Source organism: Nipponia nippon, unplaced genomic scaffold (assembly GCF_047370975.1).
Source record: "Nipponia nippon isolate SJK-2023a ecotype South Korea unplaced genomic scaffold, ASM4737097v1 scaffold_9, whole genome shotgun sequence".
NCBI lineage: Eukaryota > Metazoa > Chordata > Aves > Pelecaniformes > Threskiornithidae > Nipponia > Nipponia nippon.
In genome coordinates, this window is record NW_028262413.1 from 22506161 (window position 1) to 22527645 (window position 21485).

At 36.5% G+C, this 21485-nt stretch overlaps 2 protein-coding genes across 9 annotated transcripts in view; one reads left to right on the top strand and one right to left on the bottom strand.

Annotated features, from left to right (window-relative positions):
- The window catches only part of SYN2 (synapsin II), a 199275-nt gene extending 179156 nt beyond the window's left edge, over positions 1–20119 (top strand). The window contains exons 11-13 of the mRNA XM_087744827.1: positions 10118–10178; positions 13918–14209; positions 16804–20119. Coding sequence (XP_087600953.1) covers positions 10118–10178; positions 13918–14209; positions 16804–16939 — 489 coding nt within the window. The 3' untranslated portion in view covers positions 16940–20119. The remainder of the gene's footprint in view (positions 1–10117; positions 10179–13917; positions 14210–16803) is intronic.
- LOC148050178 (uncharacterized) overlaps positions 1–21485 on the bottom strand; it is a 78854-nt gene that overhangs the window by 29844 nt on the left and 27525 nt on the right. For 2 of the 8 annotated variants that reach the window (XR_015701525.1, XR_015701527.1), the window contains one exon: positions 16159–16862. The exons of the other annotated variants lie outside the window; for them this stretch is intronic. The gene's annotated coding sequence lies outside the window, so the exon portion shown is untranslated. Of the gene's footprint in view, positions 1–16158; positions 16863–21485 lie in introns of those variants that run through there. 8 annotated transcript variants of the gene reach the window in all.

Consider the following 21485-nt stretch of genomic DNA (forward strand, 5'->3'; position numbering starts at 1 on the left):
GGGGGATATATACATCACAGAACACTAAACACAGGACGTGTCAAAGGTTATATAAGTCAAAAGCCATTCTTCAAACTGTCATGTTAAAACGATTTTTACAAGTCATTTTTGAAATACTGAAGGTATTGACCGCTAGTACTGCAGTGAGTTTTGGTTCTCTGAATCACAGCGACATCTTGTGGCACATTCTCTTCTGGGATAACTGATTTTGAGAATTGCATATTATTTAGTATTACCATGTATTACATCGTATTACGGAAGCTATATCATCACATTAAACCAGAAATTGGGTATACATTTTACAAATACTAAATGCTCCGTATTCGAAAATCTCTCCTAATGCAATTGTAATGTATTTATTTCATTTCTTTTCATTATTTTAATATGGAATGTATTTTAATGTGCTGCCTTAATGTGTACATATATATAAGTGTACATATATACACACAATGTTTAGCTGTGTATATTTGGAAGAGGAGATGCTTATTTCAATCAAAGATTTTTAACCTTTTAGTTACTTTATATTTGTGAAAATATAAGAAAAACTGCTGTTACCCTTTTAGATCCTACTATAAATGTATGGAATTAAGAAAAGCAGAAAAAAATAAACATGTATGGACCCTGAGCTCACCACATCCTGGTAAAAGGCCACATTTGAGGCACACTTCATTCCAGCTAAATTTATAACAGTCAAGTTTATTTATCACAAGTGTAAAATGATAGCATATATTTTACTACACCAAGGATGTTTTGTCCATCTTTGAATAAGACACCTATTCAGGGCAGATACTGTGTTCTTCATATAAGTGACAGACATCACAACAGAGGCAGAGACTCAGACTTTAACTGCTGGATGAAGGATGTCCATATATTTAAAACAGTCACTATTTCATTACACAAAGCTTGATTTAGTTTGAACATTTGAATTTGACATTCAGGTATTGCAATATATTAAAAACAAAGTTCATGCAGGAAAATAAATCCTAAGATTTTTAATATTGACAGTAATTAAAAAACAATGGGACACAACATACAAATGTTGAGCAGAGATTGTACTAACAAATTGATTATGAAAGTTAAGATAACCAATTGTAAAATACTTCATGAGATCCTGTACCAGCAGATGGAGTAATTACTAAGGGAGGTACGTATGTATTGCTCAGTTCTGTTGCTTATTTAGTCTCACTCATGAACAGAAGTAACAGGTAAATAGCTTGCTGGGTATTTGCTAGTGATAAATGTCTACATAAACGCTTTTGGTTGTTAGCTGTGAATGTATCCATTAAATGAGACTGATTAAATGAAAACACTCATAAGTGCTTATCTTTCTTAGCTTGTTTTGAAATAATGTGCCAAGAACTAAACAAGGGTGCCTTTACAATGCCCTTTTTAAAGGGACCTCATGATGTTTAGACTGTAAAAGAGAATATACTAAGGGGCATATATTAAAGGTTTAGGATTATTTGGTCAAAATTTCTACTGACATCAACAGCAATTTGTCCAAATGAAATAAAAGCTTTCAGGATGTGGCCTGACATTTTTTTTATTTCTGAATACTCTATGTTGATGCTGATCACCAGCAGTGTACCTGGAAAAATACGTGATCCCTGCAGACAAGCCGAGCAAAGCTTGGTAAGAGAAAGAGTTGCTCACAAAAGTACTTGTTAGAAGAGAAGCCCAAAGGAAAAAACCCCACAGGCAACCTGGCAGAATCAGGCTTCAGGACCAGGATGATTAGGATGACTTCAGTTGTCTGTAGGATATAGTCCTATGGCCTTGGTGCTAGTAATTTTATTATACAGAAGGCAACAAAGTGCTAGCTAAAACTGAAAGGCATAACAAGTAGTACTAGTTAATAGATACTTTTCCCCATTTATTTTAAACATAATAACAATATTGTTCTCTTTTTGTCTTCATTCACACAACAAAATTATGCTTTTGTGAACTTTTTTATTACCTTCTGCCAGGTGATCTTCTGATCATCTGACAATTTGCCAATTGTATGGGCAGAAGCAGACACTATCTTGGAGAATTCCCAAACTCCATGGTGACTACCCTCAAGAACAAAGAAAACATGTAATTTTTAAGTAATCATGAGCCCACCACTATAGAGTAGCCTTTATAAGTACTTAGTAGACTTCTGTGAGAAATAGCTTTCTTGTCACACAGGCATTTTTGGGGAGACTTCAAAAAAATGTCCTCAATCCATTACAGAGCACAAACCAGCCTTTTCCAAATTAAAACAAGGAAAACAGTAATCCCATCATTATAGAACAGGCAATAGCTTCCATATACACAAATAGAAAAGGAGAGTCTAAGTTAGATCTCTCTGTTTTGTTTAGTGGTATAATTACTATCCTATAACATCCTTTTTATTTTACCTTATTTTTCATCTATTTTTACTCTCTGATTTTGTTTATTTAAGCTGAACCTAATAGACATATCTTTTTTTGGGGGGGGCTATTCCTTGGTCTCCTTTCCTTTCCCCACTGTGGTGGGTGTTTCCCATCTACTTTTTTTGTTATCATTCTCTGTCTCCACTTGACTTTTTTATTTGATTTCTCTGACCTTTAAATCATAACCTGTTAAGCAAAGCTATTTGGCCTTACTCCATGTTTAACTTGCAAGAATTCTGTCCCTCTCCCCAGCAGTCATTGCCACAGTTTATTTTGAATAAGGACGATGTGCTAAATATGTGTTAAAATTTTTAAACAAGGATAAGCACCAAGAGAAATTACAGAACAATCCAAAACAGAGCAGCTCATTTTTGAATATTCTTGATTTGTCCATAGAAAAAAAGAAGCAACCTCCCTCCCCCACCATCACTTCAGACACTAATCTAGCGGTGGATCAGTGCTCCATCTGGCTAGCTGCCAGTAGACCAGGCTTGTCTTCAGCTGCCTATATATCATTCTCCAGTAAATCTCAACTCTTAGGAGAGACTCAGGAAGCTTGTCACAGTTCAGACCAACCACCAACACCTCCTCTGCGTGGCTGTGTACTTGTGCTGCAGCAGGAGAAGCAAGAAGAGAAGCACGTGCAACCATCGATGGAGAGGTCTTATGCTCTGTTCCTATACCAGAGTTCTGAACTTTGCTATCATTTGGGGGAGAGCTCAAGTGTTTAGTTCAGTGCACTACCTCTTTTCCATGCCTCCTCCCACTCCACTGCTCTGTAACACTGATACAATAATATTAAGATAAAATGTGGGTTATAAGACCGGACCTGAGTTAGCTCCACCATCTTTTTCAGACTCTCTTGTTTCAAAGCATAAACTTCAGTTCTGAATGGATCCAGTAATGATGGATCTTTGTGGCTCAAGGTTAAGTTCTGCAGATTGTAATCTCTTCCTGTTCATGCAAGGATCACTTGCCATCCCATATTTAAAAAAAACAAAAAAAATCTGCTTTTTTTTTTTTTTTTTTTTTTAAGACTGGAGGAGCAGATACAGCGTAGCATCAGCCAGGGTCAAAGTCCCTGGGCTCAAGGGTCAAAACCTTCCTTACAACTTCAAACAACAGCATAGGATTTTGACACTATCAAGCCCCAAGGGATAACTTATCCTCTATGCATATAGAGGTATCTATGTACACTGAGAAAGGTGTAAGGAAGTTTAACTTCCCAGTAACTGGACAGTTTTCTAGATATGTTGTACCACTTTCACTTGCCTGTCATTTCTTACAGCTCTCTTCCTCTGCTACAGACATGCATGCATACACATTTTAGTCTCAGCTCAGCTGCTTTAGCACACAGGGGGAGCTCTCTCCTATCACATAGTCCACATTCCTTCCGTGTCTATGGGGAGCAATTTTTTCACTGGAAAGAACTGCCTGAAAGCTGCTGTGCAACTGCAGGCTTTTAATGTTCCCTTTTCAAAAACAGAAGTTGAAATCTGGCTTCTTTAAGCAAGAGCTGCAATAAAATAAGACTGCATCCTTGTCTGTTAGAATTACTGATTGGCTCTGGAAGGGACCATCTAGCTTCAACAAGCAATGCTACTTCTTGAGAAACTTTTTCCCTGATAAATTGACATCCTACCTTTTCTCTAGAAACCTCATCTCGGGGGGGGATGTGTGTGTGTGGATTATTTTTGTTCAGCAGATTAATAGAAAATAGGGCTGGAATGGACAATGGCAGGTCATGTGTTTCAGCACCCCAGGGAGAATCCTGGAGTGTACCTTTTAACAGCAGTGAGTCCATACTAGGGTACTCATTTTTACGATTGTGTGTAAAAATATTCAAGAAGGAAGCTATTCTCCAGGAAGTAATTAGTTATCTATCAATGGAGAACACTTACTCTATAAAATCTATGTTAGAATACTTTTTGATGTTTCAAAACCAACCTTTTTCAGTGCGTTCTGTAAATCCTATTCCAAGTAAAAATTAAGCTGTATAGCTTGTTTTCTCCTCTTAGCAGTCATTTTGCTTCCCATTCAGAGGAAGATCTTTACACAAGTAGTATAGCAAGTTGGTTAAGCAATAACAAATGCTGCTCTAAATTTTTGAATTTTTTATCATAACTTCAGCGTGAAGAACCTCTAGGCTGGCATCAATTTTTCTGAGAGTATCCTTTCCATACAGATTTTCTCAGTGGAGAAGGGCAAGACTGAACACTGGTACTCCAAAAAACTGTAAAAAGCAGGAGCCAACTCTCCTCTAGCTGCCCCCTTTGTACTAGGCAAAGTGGAGGTGGCTTCTTTTTAAGGTGTGCCTTACCATGTCTCTCCATTATAACTGTAACTAGGCCTGTTTCACTGCCTCTCTCAGTCCACAGGGAGTATATAATAAAATAAATAGTAAAACCTTTGTAGTCCTGTTCAGCGCCACTGGCAACACAGTGAAGCAGATACATCCCCTATGCCAGATTCACCTGAAATAGCGTCAGGTCTCAACCAGCAACGCTAAGTATCCCTGCCATACTCACTACACATTAAATGTATAAAGCAGTAAGCAACAAGGTGCTAAGGAGTTTCTTATTTTTGGATGCTCCGTATCAGAAAGCCACTTCAAGATCTTATTGCTTTGCTAAACTATACAATATGTGCTTATTTCCAGCCTGGTTTTATTCAGTTTATACCCATTTCTTCTTGGTTCGCATTGTCCTTCAGTCTAGCTTGTTTCCTGCCTAGTTCTTTACCGGTACAATATATTTATGAAAAGCAACTGTACCGCAACCAGGACTTCATTTTGCTAAACTAAGCAAGACATGTTCTTCCAAATGCTGTAGGTACAGACTCTTCCATCTGCCTGCTCAGTTTAATAGCACTTTTCTGCACCTGAGCAGCTTACATTCATCTTTCTTGAGCAGGGGTGATGTAAATGATACACAGCATCATGCCTAACACCTACGGGAAATACTTCACTGTATGATAAGATTTTGGTTTTTTCACTGCACAAATCTTTCCCATTAGATTTCAGTTAGTGAGCTCTGCATTTTTAACAGATGCATATTATTAGTCCATAAATAAATGACTTTGGACATTGCATTTAAGTTGCTGGGGTTTTTTTGGTTTTTGGTTTTTTTTTCTCCACTCATCAATTTCATTCTTTCTTTAGGCTACTTTGGTCCTGTAGTCTTCCAGCTCTGTATCATCTACAGGTTTTAGTAGCACACACCTACTTTTTTGTGCCAGTTTAATTAATGAAAATTCTACTTGAGTTCCACATCCCAGTTATATCCTTCCCATTAGTTTTTCTTTAATAACTGCCTATCTCCCCAGTAGTCACTTCCTTACTCACAATATAATTCCTATAGTATTAGTGCTTAACCTTCTCCAGTGTAACTTCTACATTTCCAGTTGTTAGAGATATCTGGTATGGAATTCTGTATTTCATGAGTCAGCTGGTTTTGATTTCCGAGATGAAGAATATCTGGTCTGACCAATATGAGCCCGGGAAGATCTTTGGTTTTTACCTCCATTTCATTTTTAGCTTTTATCCCAACTGCCTTCTTGCCCTTGCTCCTGTATTTATCATAATCTAGGACACTTCAAACATTCATTTAGTATTGACACCCTACTTAAATTATCTAAATTACCTTTCTGCTTAACAAACTTTTTCTTAGTTCTCCTGTTACTTAACAGTAAGTTCTTGTTTCCTTCATGAGATCTAACTCAGCTCGTATTTTGGCAATTCTCAATGGATCCCTCTACTTCTCGACCTGAAAAACATGGCTTTCCCTTCAAATATTGAAATACCTATGAAAAGCTTCCATCATTGCATTACAGAGAAAACCAAACAAAACCCAAAACCAACTATACATGCTCCAACTGTAGTTCACAAAATCTTCAAACTCAGCCAAATCAAAATCAATTTTTGCTGGGACTCAGTTTAGCATCTCTTTTGCCCAAGGGCTATTTCCCTGCCAAGTTGCTGCTTTTGCTCCCACCCATTTCAACATTCTTCAGACTTCAAAATTCAAGTATGTATGAATCCAGTCTGTATTTATATAAATATACAAGGCAGAAAAAGAAGTAATACCACTGATCAAATTCTAATACAACATGCTTTGAAGAACAAACAGTTCTTTCCTCTAGTTCTACCCCTAGAATTCTAAGGAGACTGTTTCAGGTAAGTGTGGAAAGGAAGGAAGTGCTACAGAGACATCTAGAGACATCTATCTTCTAGACAAGTAGTGGGTTTTCTGCTCTGGCTATAATTAACTTAGCCAATATTCTTAAAGACCATTATGCAACCAAAGCATCAATTATTATACCTAAAGTTGAGAAATCACTATAGTATACTTGCAGCATTCATGTGGCTTAGAGGTTTCCACAAGTGAAGTTGTATTTTTGTAGAATAGTTATATAAACAGTAAATATCCTTTGAACAGGAGAGATTCTATAAGCAGTTCTATATAATGTTACTACCAACATCAGCAATCCCGTCTCTTTGGGGAATTTGGATGTGATATTAAAGTTGTGTTCCATAAAATGAAAACCAAAAGGGCTCCTTACATCAGCAGTTACCACACCTCACTTAGGTAATCCTAAACCATACTAAACACTGTAGTTTCTAGCTTCTGTACTACTAATTTTGCTCTTCAGCTCTGAGCGTCCAAATAAGAATCCATTCAGGGTCCTTTTCCGTGATATATTCTGTATTCTAATCCTTGATTCCTGCAGTGTTTGAACTAAGCAATAGGCAAGTTTGTAGATCAGAACTGCAGTGCAGGAAAACATGTTTGTACTAAAAGAAAGTGGTAGGAGGGTGAGCTTCTAGTCTGGGCAACAAAGCAAAAAAGAAAAAAAAAAAAAAGAGGGGTGAATACATCTGCAGGACAGGTCTAGTCCAGCATCTCTGTTCAGAGAGATTGTGTTGCCTATAAGGAGTGAGCAGCTCTTCCAATTACATTGGCACACCACCTTGGAGAGGTGAGAAGTAGCAGTCTGTAGTTGATTTGCCAACAACTGGTGTTCTAGAAGAAGCCTGGGTTTTATTAAACGCCTTGGCTCAGGACAGCAAACAAGTCTGGTTCAAAGCCTGTCTTTAATATCAAGTACCAAGGTTTCTGACTGTCTGAAAGAGTCTTGAAAAGGACTGGATTACTACAGACCATTGAAGAACCATGAGTAAGATTTCTCAGTTAGGAATGTAATGCTAATTAGTCTTTTTGGGTCAGCCTGGGTGGGTTGGCTAATTAGCAAAAGTAATATACCCATGTGATTGGCCTGGAGTGTGGGTGAGGTTCCTGGAAGCACCAGGTGATACCTGGTGAAAAAAAGGATGTGTGGGTGGTAAAATCAGGACAGCTGCAGTCAGTGACTAGAGAGGGGGAAATACATCTTCAACAGAAAATGCACAAAGGCTCTAAACTTTCAGAACAGTTGAGGTAAGGATTAGCAAGCTTCTATAAGGTTTATTGAAAGCTTAATTTAGGATAAAATAATTTCTTTGTAAGATGGAGAGATACGCAGATTGCATAAGTACTGATGTTGTCACGTCAAGTCAGGTGGTGTGTGCGATAAAACCCAAGACCATTTCAGTGCAAGAACAAATAGCAGATTTGCTTCAGCCTCGAGGCATGGAGGAGACAGAGGCCCTGCAGATGTTGTTTTAACATTAAAGTAGATGTTAATTTAAATTTCCAGCCTGTGTTTTCAGTTTCTAAATAAAAGATGAGTTTTACCTACATAATCTCTTACTTCTGTTTTAGTAGAAAAATAGCAACGCTCATATCCTCCTTAGTCATTGTCTGCCACTGCAGAGAACCATACAGATTGGTTTATGGCCCTTTGTAAAGCTAGGAAGTCTATCGCATGGTAATCGTAGTAATGTTCCTTAAAAAACGTTATGCATGCTTTTGTAACAAAAGTCACATGATCTGTTTGGTCCTCCAGAAAGAAACTCTTGGAGGTCCTTAAGCCCAGGTACTTATCCTTTCCCTTTAAGGGCACGCTCCGTGGGTCACACTACACCACCAAAGGACAAAGGAAACACAGGCTCTCGGTAATACAGAGCACCCAAATGCCCTGAAGGCGTACAGAGGAAGGTGCCAGGTGCATCAGAACAATGGTACTAGAATATGAAAGGAGTTAGCTCCTCTAGGGCAACTTTTCAAGCTTTCCACTCTGGGCTAATTTCCCCAGTATCCAAGGAGTTACTGATGTAAATGCATATTGTTTCAGTGAGCTCCAACGCGTTATATGGAGTGGATAAAACAAATACTTAACGTTACTGAAACATGCATAGGATAGAATGTCAGCTTTTACATGTGGCTCAGAAAATTAGAGGAAGGAGAGAAACAAAACAGAAGACTTTAACCCACACTAAAGCTGTTTAATATTTTCTGGTGGCTGTGTCTTTCCTTACGAAATTCTCTTCTGCATATTGCTATCCTTACAATGATGCTTACCGAGAACTGTGTAACTGGGTCAGTTAATATAAGGATCAGATTTTGCCTCATTCATTTTGTATGTATCATTTTTAGGTTGGTAACTCTGAATAACAGAATTTTGGACTTATCCTATGTCCTTTTATTTATGTAGCTAAAGCAGACAAAGCAATTTGCAACAGCTGCATATGATAGAGTGTTGTCCTGTAACATTTAAAAAGTGTAACTTCTAGATTGCTGTGCAGGAATTCACATCACTATGAGTAGGATTTGTTTCTGTAGTTCTAAGATCAAATACAAATCTATGAGAAAAAAACAGTAAGCTTTGCAAGAAACATGTTTAATTAATTTTACATTTACTATTTAATACATTCTGGGATTTTTCCCTCTTGACAGATGGCAATTTAATTTCTGGATCCTTAAAAAAACCCGAGCTATTATGTCCAATGATTTAACATATTTCACTTTTCAAAATATTAGAGATGGTGCTAAGACAAAGTTTGGATTCAAATACTAATGTTCCCAGAGGGTGTTCTGCTCCAAGGTTTTGGTTCAGGCCCATCTTTTCCTCTCGACAAGTATACATTTGAAAAGGATACTGCCAAATAAATCTCCTGTTTTGAAAAGTTAAGTATTACATGTGTTTCTAATAACATGTCAGATGGAATAGCATGAAGTAATTTCAATTATTTTTATTATTTGTCTGTGGTTTTTGCTTCCTTCTTTCATTTTGCTTAGCAAAACAGCTAACTTAGAGTAGTCCATCTCCCTTCCCATTTACAGTCAGCAAATCAAAGTGAAACTACCACTGGCAAAAAATCCTGCTGTGCTAGTGCTTCCAGATACAAGCGAATGTAATTAAAAATACATTATTTCTTAAATTACACAAAGGTATCTGTTGAAGTCCATTTTCTATTCAGTCTATCCTAAAAAAGAGATGAGAAGCAATGAGATACAGAAAAGTCGTTCAAGGTGGTAGGAACTGAAGGAGAAAGACCATACACAAATAGAGGTAAGATTTGAGAAGGCACTCCTTGTATCATGATCACATGTTGCAAAGGGAAAACAATTTTTTTTAAGAACTCAGCTTTGGATTAGTCCAGGATTCATATATCATATCAGACAGCAACTAAATTAGAAAATGTTATCTGGAATAAATTAAACGTATATGTTCAGCCCCAACCAATAAAGAGATTTCTAATGAAAATAAAGACAAATTAGTGGAAAGTTGGAACTAAGCTACTCTAATTTTTTTTCTCTTCTGTTTTCAAATGTGTTTTCCAGAGTGGATCACTAAAGGAGCCAGAGCCAAACAAAATCCCACCTCAGCGACCACCACCTCAAGGTTGTTTACAGTACATTCTCGACTGTAATGGCGTTGCAGTAGGACCAAAACAAGTCCAGGCTACTTAGATAATTGAGACTAAAAGCAAGGGTTAAAACAAAAATGAAAAAAGAAAAGAAACAAACACACAATCTTAAAAGCAAACATACCAGTTTTGTTCAATTTTTGCATTGTTTCAGTGCTGACCTGGACTGTGTTTTTTCTATGCAGTGTCAACTATACCGTCTGGTTGTTTACTTGTTCATGTCTGTGCGTGTAATGCTTACCTACCTTTCTCTGTAAAATTTGTGATTTCAGGGCTGTTGTCAACAGTGTACAAAGAATGTGCCTCTTTAGAGCCCAGTGCAACTGTACATTATGGATGGTTAGACAGTATTTTTTGAGTATTATATATCGTTAAGTAAAATACCACCAAGGTTCAAATCTAAATACTTTTGCTTACTCTGTGAGTGTGTGCACACTGTACTCATAGCCTTTATTTTTTTGTGTGTGCATGACTAATAGGTAGGTGATCCAGATATATTTTTAAAAGTCTAGATTAGAATTTGCTAGTGAGGCTTTTTATTTATAATTTTATAAAGTTTGTTAACATTTGAGTTTTACTTATAAGCAAGTGGAAGTCTAATATTTCAGTGACTCCATAATATACAGTTCTTCCCAAGGAATATTTAAAATATCTTCTATTTTACATACTGGTATTCATATTTTTAGTAATTCTGCATTAAATTATTAGCTACAAAGCTATGTAAATGGGCCACCTATGTGCAATATCTCAGTGAAAGTGTGAGTATTTAATGTATCCTATTTCAATTAAGTAGTACCTTTTGTTGTCATTCTGAATTAGTAATCTATGGAGATTTTTAATGAAAACTAATGCAAATACTTTCAAAAATCTTATACTTACCTAAGAGTTAAATCCCAGGTGATTTGGTGAGAAGTACCTCAAGGACTGTTAAACTTCCTGTAAGAGCTCATTTTTTTCAAATACTGAGATGTTAGGAGATGGTAGACCAAGGTACCTTTAACCAGCTAGGGATGTTGCCCTTTGATTAGAATGCGAGACAAAAATGTCAGCGGTTTTCTTTGCCAACTCAGGTCTACTATTTTAAACCTAGAAGTATCCAGATAGCTATAAAGAAAATTCAGTCCCAGAGTTATCCACATAAATAGGGTTTATAATAATTTCTTGAACTCAAACATGCAAAAAGACTTGAGATGCCTGACAACTGCTAGATTTTCTGTAGGTAAATTATTTGTGATTTTTGCATTAACCAATTTATAATGTAATATTACGAGAAATACACAGGCAGGCAGTTAATCTGTTGTGAGAAATCTAGCCTACAATCACAAGCTACAGACTGCTAGCATACCATAAAGCTTAGTTGCAAGTGAGCCACAAAACTATAATTTTAATCTTGAATATGTACAAAGATGAGTAGTGGCCATTAGTTTAGTGCAAACAATTTTGTTTAAAGGGAAAACAGCCTTATGTTCTACTTCTGTTTTCCCTACAAACACTGGAAAAAATTATCAGTGAGAATCATCATTCTTAGTGTTTCTTTTATTTGTACAAGCTGGCTGGTAAGATGAGAATTAAGGTATGCATTATTAGCTATTTAAATGTTTGTGGTAAGTGCTACTGTTTACTACCTATCAGTAAATTACATGAATATTTTGCTTTAGTGATCAGCATTTGTCTGGGTCAGTGGTCATTGCAATGATGGCATTGGCTATTTTGTTCTATATTAAGAAAATTCCACTTAGAATCAGGTTCACAAATCCTTACCTCCAGACACCATAAAAGTGAATAAACCATACTGCCCTGGGGTGAAGAAATGAATCTGATGATTGATTTTATTTAAAGCAGTTGGTATTTTTTTGCATGTAGTAGTACAAGTATTCACAAGTGCTTTTCACACGACATTTGTGAGTTGTGTGTGCAAAGAAGAGATGGGTGTTTCAGATAGGATTTCAGCTTGTTGACTGTAAAGGATTTACAAGGGCACACACTATTACTACATACCACAGACAAGAAGCAAGCCAAAATGTCTCTCTGCATGTAAGCATGCTTAGGTGCAATATTGTGGGTAACAGGGAACAGATGTTTTACAGTGTAGGCTTAATGTTCAGTTTTGTTGAGTTATTTTTGGTAAAAGTTTCTTTCATGATTGTTGCCTTTTGTACAACCCAGCTGCAAGAAAGTGAGCAAATGCTGGAAGTGTGACAGCAGTATATCTTTTATGTGAAATATCTTGTACAGCTTAATGTGCAATAAAAGAAAGTTATATCTGTCTTCAGTGTAAAGTTTCTGGCATTCAAGCCTGTATGTACAAGTGGGGGAAAGAAACCTTTCTGTTTTTCAATATTGAGTGAAAGGAGACTAATAAGAAAACGATCCTTATTAAGATGTTGCAAGACCATGTTATCACCTTCAAATATTTCCTACAAAAGTGGTTCAAATTAATAAACAATGAAGGCACATTCCTTAACATACAGTACGTGCTATTTATCTTTCTACACCACAACACACTGCTACAACTGTATTAAAACTTATTGAAGCATTAATACATGCTGTTCTCAGACACATACACTGGAATCTCATATAGTAAGTAGAAAGCGGACTATAATAGCAATTTAAAAAAAAAAAACCCTGTATTGCAACAGTACTTCCAGATATGAAGGTTTTCTTTTACAGACCTGAATAGATAGTCTTTTACTTGCACTAAATATCTGTGTAAGACTAAAAATTCCCAAATGTTCAGAACATCTAGCTCAGTTGTCTTCTATAATATTTACTGTTCAGCGAAGCTCTTACCCTGACTGAAACATTATACAAATTGCTTAGAATTTCGTCCTGTCCTTCCTTCCCTTTAACCCAGATGTCCCGTGTGCCTTGTCACATGCAAGAATAAAGATTCAGTTATAGCAACTATCAGCCCAGAAAACCACGTTCAAACATCTGATGAGATAAAAGCAGCATGCCCACTGATCTCTGACACAGCACTATTTCAGTCAGAAAGCAGAAAAAAAACCCCTGTATGATGATGTAGCATCTTTCAGCCATGGATTTCACAACTTAAGTCTCTACTACACATTGTAGTTTCACACTTGATACAGTATTTTGCCAGTATACTTCCTTCTCAGTGGAAAGATCTCCTTGGTAAAGAATTAGTAACGACTTTCTTGTGTTTTTTGTAATGCTCTTGACATATTTCACTAAGGGGTTAAATAAGTTATCAAAAGACTTTAAATTAGCTGGAATATTTCAGTATAAAGTTGTTTTACTGCTATAAGAGTGAATCTAAGAGGAATATTACAGAAATAATTTTAAAACTTTGGAGGAACAAAACTGCAATAACTTCACAGAAAATAGCTGTATTGCTGAAATAGATGTTACTGGTATATTCAATTATCTCACAGCCTCTTCTTTAGCTGGGCCAAAATTATACTAGGTGTAACTCCATTGATTTGATTTGAAGTCAGTACCGCTACTGCTGGGATAAATTTCGTACTTCTTACCAATTTTAAGGATGAATCATAGGGGCTCCAAGCAAGTTACTAATGTACCAGCTGTGATTAGTAGTATTGACTACCTGAAACTGCAGTCCATAGTAATAGAATTTTGCCTCAAAAGTAGAATTAATCACATTCAAGGATTATTTTAAAGTGTTGGATATGAAATCTAGTAAGAATTCTTTGATACTATAACATTATGAAGTTTTTCTTGTACTGAACCTAGGGGGCCCAGTGCAACCCCAAGGAATGCAATCACAAAGCCAGGAGCCATTGCAGCCACAGCGCATGTACCCTCCTGGGCAGTCAGCAAAGCCCTCAACTTCCCAGCCACAGCGTCCACCTGGACCTACAACTCAGCAACCGCGTCCCCAGGCTCAAGGTCCTTCCAGCACCAGATTAGCAAAGGAAGCAGAGCCACAGCCGCAGCCACAGCCTCAGCCTGCTCAACAGCCTGCTCCACAGCCAGCTCCACAGCCTGCTCCACAACAGAAGCCTCAGTCTCACCCACAACTTAAGTAAGATTTGCTTTATCCATTTTCTTTTCTCCTCATAACACAGATTTTGTTGTCATAAGTGTAATTTGGGAGTTGGTCTAATATTCAGAAAAATGTGTACGTATGTTCCCAAGTCTAAAATGAGGTTAAAACATTTCAAAAAGCTTATTCTCTGTTTATGATTAGTAAGACAGTACCATTAGTTATATCCTAAGCACTACACAAAACTTCATTTATTAGTTGTATAATTTCTGCCCCAACTAGGTCTGAAAACTCATCATCTTTCTCGTATTTTTCTCCTTTTTATTGTCACTGACTCATGGTCTGGGTGTGCTGTAAGCCTACACAGAAGAGAGGAAGTCTTATCTATTTAAACTTTTAACCTTGCAGTCACTCAGACAACAGATTCCAGTTTCAAAAGGCCTATCTCAGAAACAATCCAAATGAACATGCTAGACAGTGGCTGCCAAACTGCGTTTCTTTACAGCCACACTTTGCTCATGGTTACACACTGCTACTGGCTGTACAGCACAAGCAATTCACACAGGCCCCTTCCAGAGAAGACTGCAGGACTCGCACAGAAAACTGCCTGAGGTTCTCTCACTACTGGAAGATTCCTTAATGCACAGCGTGCTAGTGTTGCTGTATCTAGCCAGCTGCGTGCTACAGTAAAGAATATGGAAAGGATCCATAGCTATGTCCTCTCTCACAGCTCAAACGCAGTGAACAGAAAATACAGGGAAGGGAATGGCAATGATTTGCTGTCTTTCAACATAGCAATCCTGACACACGCTATTGCCGGTAGAGTCACAGACACATTCTACTTATTTTGGTAAGCACAAAGACTGGCATGTAGTCTTTGTTTTATCCAAGTAACACAGATCCCCTTTTTCCACGCACTCATATGCTAATACTAGTGTGAACCAATTCTGAGTTCTCACCTGAGCACAATTCAGTGGAAAAGATGTGTTAGGTGACAATATGCAAAGATGACAATATTTTCCTTGCCTTCTTAAGACAGTATATTTCTTTATTCTATTTTATAATCATAAAATTCAAATTAATTCATCCATTATTTAAGTATATGTAGAGAACAGGGAGGTCGGGTTTCCTAAGCAAGATGGAAACGAGTTTATAGTTTGAAACTTAACTTGTGAACTTCTGACGTTTAAGAAAAACGGTTAAGAACAGGCACAGAAGAACTGTACCACATACTGTTTCCCAGCTTTCTCCTTTTCCTTTAGTTCCTTGTTCAAATCTAGTTTCATTTTTCTCTTCTTCAAATGGAAGAGAATAGTCCCTATTTAAAAATAAAATAAAAAAGGAGAAATTAAAAATTTTAAGATACAAGCGTAATAAGAGTAGTTTTTCTAACTTTCAGGAAGCAGTTTTAGGTCCACACCAAGACTCAGATCTCCTGCCTGTAGGATTAACTCCATCTATTTGCATGTGTATGCTTTGTATTCACCCACATGCTGTTGCCTAACCTGTATGTACATGTTATTAATCTGTGAATAAATATTTAATTAGGCTACTTATTGTGTTACTAATCAAGTCAAGTGCTGCTTCCCACCCTCCCTCTTTCAGTGAGTACAAACAAACATTTATCAGTCTATTCTCATTAACACAACTATAATTTATGAAAAACCTAAAACGCCCGGAGCACTGTTTGCTGTACATTATTAGTTTAGAGGTAGAGGAGTTGCAAACCATGAAGAGTATAAGACAATCTGAATAAGAAAAGTGTTTCAGTTTTACTATAGCCAAAACTGAAATCCTGTTATTGTACTGAGATAAAAATGAAATCAGTTAACTAGTTTTACTAATGCATGGATATCTTTGTAAAAAGATCATAACTCATTAATGTTTTCTGTTTAAATTCAAGCCTACTTTTTAAATATTATTTTATCTGACAAGTCATGAGATAAAGTTTTAAACTTCAGACATTTTCCATTTTGTATGTTATTTTATTCACGCTTACAGAGACTTATACCGTAGTTACATGATAGCACTAAAAACAGAATAGCATTGCTAGACTAACTGCTTATAGACAAGAAAAATTATATCTCATTTGGGGATTTTTTTAAAGCTATAAAGTATCATTAAGCCTCCATTAAGGATCAAATGTCCAATACATATACAGAGAGAGAGCACATGACAACTTTAGGATTCATTCTTCAAACTCTTGCTAATATACCAAATTTTTCTTTGTGCGTAACTGTTTGCAGCTTTAATGAACACAATGATTAATCATCCTGTGTTGGGTGGTGATTTAGATTTAGCAGGCAGGCCCACTTTTTCCTTAAGTTCTAATTTACATCATCCAATTTCCTGGAATACAATCTTTCAGATCTGTAAAAAAAACAGTGTGTTGGCTAAAGAAAAAGATTATCCTACTTCTCAAATCAAAGTACAGAAGGAATGTGCTATATTGCAGCAGCTCTGTATGCTACATCTAACTATATTGCTTGTGTTGAATGCCCATTTTGTTCACATGCAAACTGTCTATATCTCATGGACATTTTTCCTTTTCTCATAATTTATACAAGTTATATGTGGATGGAAGCTGGTAGACAATATGACCATACAAAACATGTTGCATTTTTGTCTTGCAGCAAGTCGCAGTCTTTGACAAATGCCTTCAGTTTCACAGAATCATCCTTCTTCCGGTCATCTGTGAATGAAGATGAAGCAAAAGCTGAAACTATTCGAAACTTGAGGAAGTCCTTTGCTAGTCTTTTTTCTGATTAGCCAGCTTCATCTAAATGCACCTAGCATATAGTCTGAAAACTATGTGAATGTTATATAGGTTTTGTTTTCCCTGTGACAGTACCCTTCTCTACTGTGCTATCTGTTGTATTAAGCAATATGTTAAACTTACAAAAAAAAAAGAAATAGAAGAAGGACTTTGATGAGATACCATTCAGGAACATGTATAAAAATCTGTAAAGAAGGAAGGGTTCTATTACTAACACAGAATGCCGAATTCTAAGGTCCTTATCCATTGTAATATTGTGGCCTTACTGTGACTGGACTATATAATCCTATTTGAGACTCCTTTGTAGAATTGTGTTAATAAAGCATTGAGTAATGGGTTTCTCCTTGCTTTACCCATTTCCAATGCATTGCAATGCATGTGTATTTTGTGTGTAAATGTTTTGTACTGCAAAAGTATAGTCTTGACTTGTTCTTGCCTCCCAAATTTAGGAGGCAATTCACACTGACATTCTTGTCAAGCCACATAAATAACGTGAGAAATTGAAGCAGTTTCTTCCTCCTTATACAATCTTTCCATCAGCTGGTTGTAGACTTCTGATGTATTGCTGAGAGTTATCAGTACACTAACTTAATGTCATAAATAGAGTGTATATGTACTACTGTATCTCCATATGTCTATTTAAATTTATTTCCAAATTGTAACCATAACTGGGTTTAGTTGCAAAGAATATGCATGATGTTACCTTATTTTTGTGAACGCCTTCTAATAAATGTAAAGTCCCATGCCTGATTTAAAAAAATGTCTTCTACAAAGCTTGTTTCAACATCAATATATATTGTCTATTTTGACTGATATCAAAAGGGTAGCTTTATGATTGTAAAATAATTGGACACAACCACAACTGTAAGAAAATAAACTATCACAAATAATTCCCTTTTTGAATCAGGATCATGAAAAATTATAAATTCTAGGAGTCACATTTACATTTTCTAGTAAGTTATGTATTTTAAAAATATTTCTCTAACTTGCAAAAACGGAATTGATCCCTGACTTTGAGGTAATAGCAGCATTTTTTTAAAAATTATCTAAATCAAACTGAAGTTCATTAGTAATCTCTAGACTACCCATTTCCAAATGATTATCATGTCGTTCTGCCTATCATGAATTACATGCCGCAGTATTCCTTGCCAGGAAACAGTGCTAACAGGGGAAACAAGAAAAAATACCTGTAATATTAGCATGTCTGAGGGAGAAAACGAGCAACACAACGTTAACTTAAAAACCCTATGGGATTTGTAATGGGTTTGTAGAGACACATCTATTTGCTTCAGAAATTTTACTTCTTGTAAATCTGATTGATAGTTTATGACGTCTAGGTAAATCACAATCACCATTTGATGACATAAGCCCTTTCAGCAGTTTTGGATTCCTTTGGGTGAAGAACCTGGCTTGGGCCAGGAGGTTGGCAATGAAGTATGGAAACTTTAATCTCCAGTGATGCCAGAATTCAGTTTGCACATTAGCATCTGATAGCTCTCTGTTTGTCAACATAGTCTAAGTTGATGATCTTAGCATATATATTTCCTGAAAAGCAGACATGTCCAAATCACTCACAAGCAACACAACTGACACCCTTTTTGGACTGACAGTGAGGACTGACTCAATATCGTAGTTGAACAGTCATGCCTAGAACGATGCTTTCCTCTAGATTAAGACGAAAATGAATTTATGGGTAAGTTTGCACTGCAACATTACAAATGTTAAATACATAGCATTGCCCTCTATAGGATGGAATCTCAGTCTCCCTGTTTGGCATATAACCCTCATCTTTGTGGAACAGCCCTCAGAGAAGCCCTCTTAGTGAATTAATGACAATTCTCTTTTCTTTGAGGAGGAATGTATTGTGTACAAAAGCCTGTAGTTTAGACGATGAATTCTGTGGCAAAACAGAATGCTTTAACCGTTAATAGTTTTTATTAGTTCATAAATATCAGCTATACTTGGATTTTTTAAAGTTTTGTCCCCCTCCTGCCCCCCACTGGATTGAAGCACTCTTCACTGGGCTGCAATAACAACCTTGAGCAGTTATAGAGCCTTTCATGTCTGAGAAGCGCTTTACTTTTAGATTAGAAAGATTAATCAAAGTTGCTAACGCAAATTAATTACTGCTACAGAGAAAGCATAGTAATTATGCATAGTTTGGCATGGTTCATGATTAGTACATGCCTAGTTTCAGCAATATTTAGTACAATGTGAATTACAGGTAGTTCATTAGTCCCCCAGATTTCGACTTGAGGCAAAGTTTCTCGCTCATATAAAATTCCCTCCCACCTCTTCCTGGGAGAAAACGGGTTTCACTACAGTCTTTGTTTTACCATCTGGAACAAAAAAAAGAAAAAAGAAAAGAAAAAAGAAAGCAAGATGATGCAATCAAATCTGCATGGTGTATCCTCCCACACAATGTACATAACACATTGCCTCTCCACAATGCCAAAACTTCTTTATACCTCCAAGCGTGCTAAAGCGTGTCACATGCAAGCTGATGCATGCTTATGTTCCTTATGCAGTGTTTCATGGTTAAGATATTTTTAAGCAATCTATAACACATCTCCAAAATACTAATCAGAAAAAGAGTTTTTATAAAAAGCCTATTCAAACATTTATTGTCCGTTTTGTCTTACTTCATTAAACAGATGGTGCTTTGAATTCATGTGCAGCTCTAAATACCCAGTTATCCAATAGAATGCTATCTAGGGTTGCATAAATGGTAACACAGAAATAATCTGAGCATCTGTGGTTGCTCACCCTTATGAACATTAGCCTAGGAACATAAGGTCTCTACTTCATTTGCACCTTTTCCATGGAGATGCAGCTTATGATGCCACAGGTTTCCATATACAGCACTCCATCTTTTTTTCATCTTTCACTTATAAATCAGGATAATATGAAATCTACACAACAACTAATCAAGTTTAGTCTTAAGATTGAGATGGAGCCATTTTCTGACCATTAGGCCTGAAGCCAATTCAAAATGCTGAAGCAGATTTCAAGAGATTATAATTATGGACAAAGTGACTAATCTAGCTTTGAAACAACCACTAGCTCTCCAGTAAAAATTAGTCAAAATAGTACTGAGGTACTTCATAAATATTGTGTGTACTTTGTATACTTCCTGCTCCACAAGTACAAAGTCACTTCTCTGAGCCAATGTTGTCTCAATGAACAGATCACATACAATAAAGCTCCTGTTTACAAAACTGAAAAAGTCAGTGCATATTGTCTGTGCGTTGATATGGTCGTTGACAGTATTTGGTTGAATACTACAAATAAATTTCCTAGCAAGTTGTCCATCAACAGCAGCTTCCAGTGAGGCTGGTTAGGATGCAGGTGGCTGAATAAGTCCAACACAGCTATCTATCTAGTGCATTTTTAGGTCTGATAACATGATGCCTATCTTGGTAACCAAGATGGCCATACAGGGGTTGGCAGGTATGATACAGGATCTGTGGGAGACCTGGGCTATACTAAAACGGCAGTTGGAAGCTAGGCAGGATATACAAAGGTGATTTAAAATGGCACTAGTTGCCAATGTTTGGGACTGAGTTTCCTCCCATTTCTGGGCACTCAGCTATCTTGCCCTTTGTAATCATTCAGGCATGGAGTAAGAGGCAACTTAACTGAGCTCTGCCTTTCTTCTTCCCCTGGCAAAATACAGCTGTCTAGCAAGACAGTGCTGCAAACAAAAAAACATTTGCAAATTTTGATCATTAGTAGAGTTTATTTTTCCATACCAAAAATAACTAGAAGTGATTATTGACTCAGAGTAATTTAAGAAAGATGATCTAAACTGTCACATGTGCCAACACAAATGAATTTAAGTTCTGAATGACAATACGTGTCTCCAACATGGAAATGCTTTTTATTAGACATACATTTCTAAACAAGCCATTTTTTTTCTTTTTTTTTTTAAGATGTATTTAAAATCTCGTATCAGAATTTTCAAAATAGGTACCTAAAATTAGTAATTAGTTTTCCAAATGCATATTCAGTCATGTAAATAAGCAGCCAAATTTGCAAAATCCTGTTTTCCTCATTTCCTCTAATTCCTCCTCATTTTCTAAGGAAGAATATTCCACCTCAAGATGACAGTTTACATTGTTTCATGAAACATTGATTTGCTCATCTGTAGTTAGATTCTTGCAGCTCAAAAATCAATTCAAGAAAGAATGCAAATAAAATTTAACTTTTTTAAAAAGAGAAAAAGTTCAAATAATGTCTAGAGTATCAAGTGAGTTCTTTAAATTTAAAATAAGCCAAGAAGAATAACAGAAAGACTATCCCTCTGTTTCACTTTAAGATGGAGTAAAAAAGATACGTTTTTTTTGCCCGCAGATTATGTTACAAAGAATTAGAAAAAGGACCAACTCAAAAAAAAAAAAAAAGGCAGGCTTTGCATTTTTTTACTGGGACTGGAGTTTTGACTTCTTTTAGCAGTGGCATTGCTCAGGACTTCCAAGGGCGGGTGTGGTGTTTAAAAATTGATCCACTTCACATTACCTGACATTTAAGTTTCCCAGT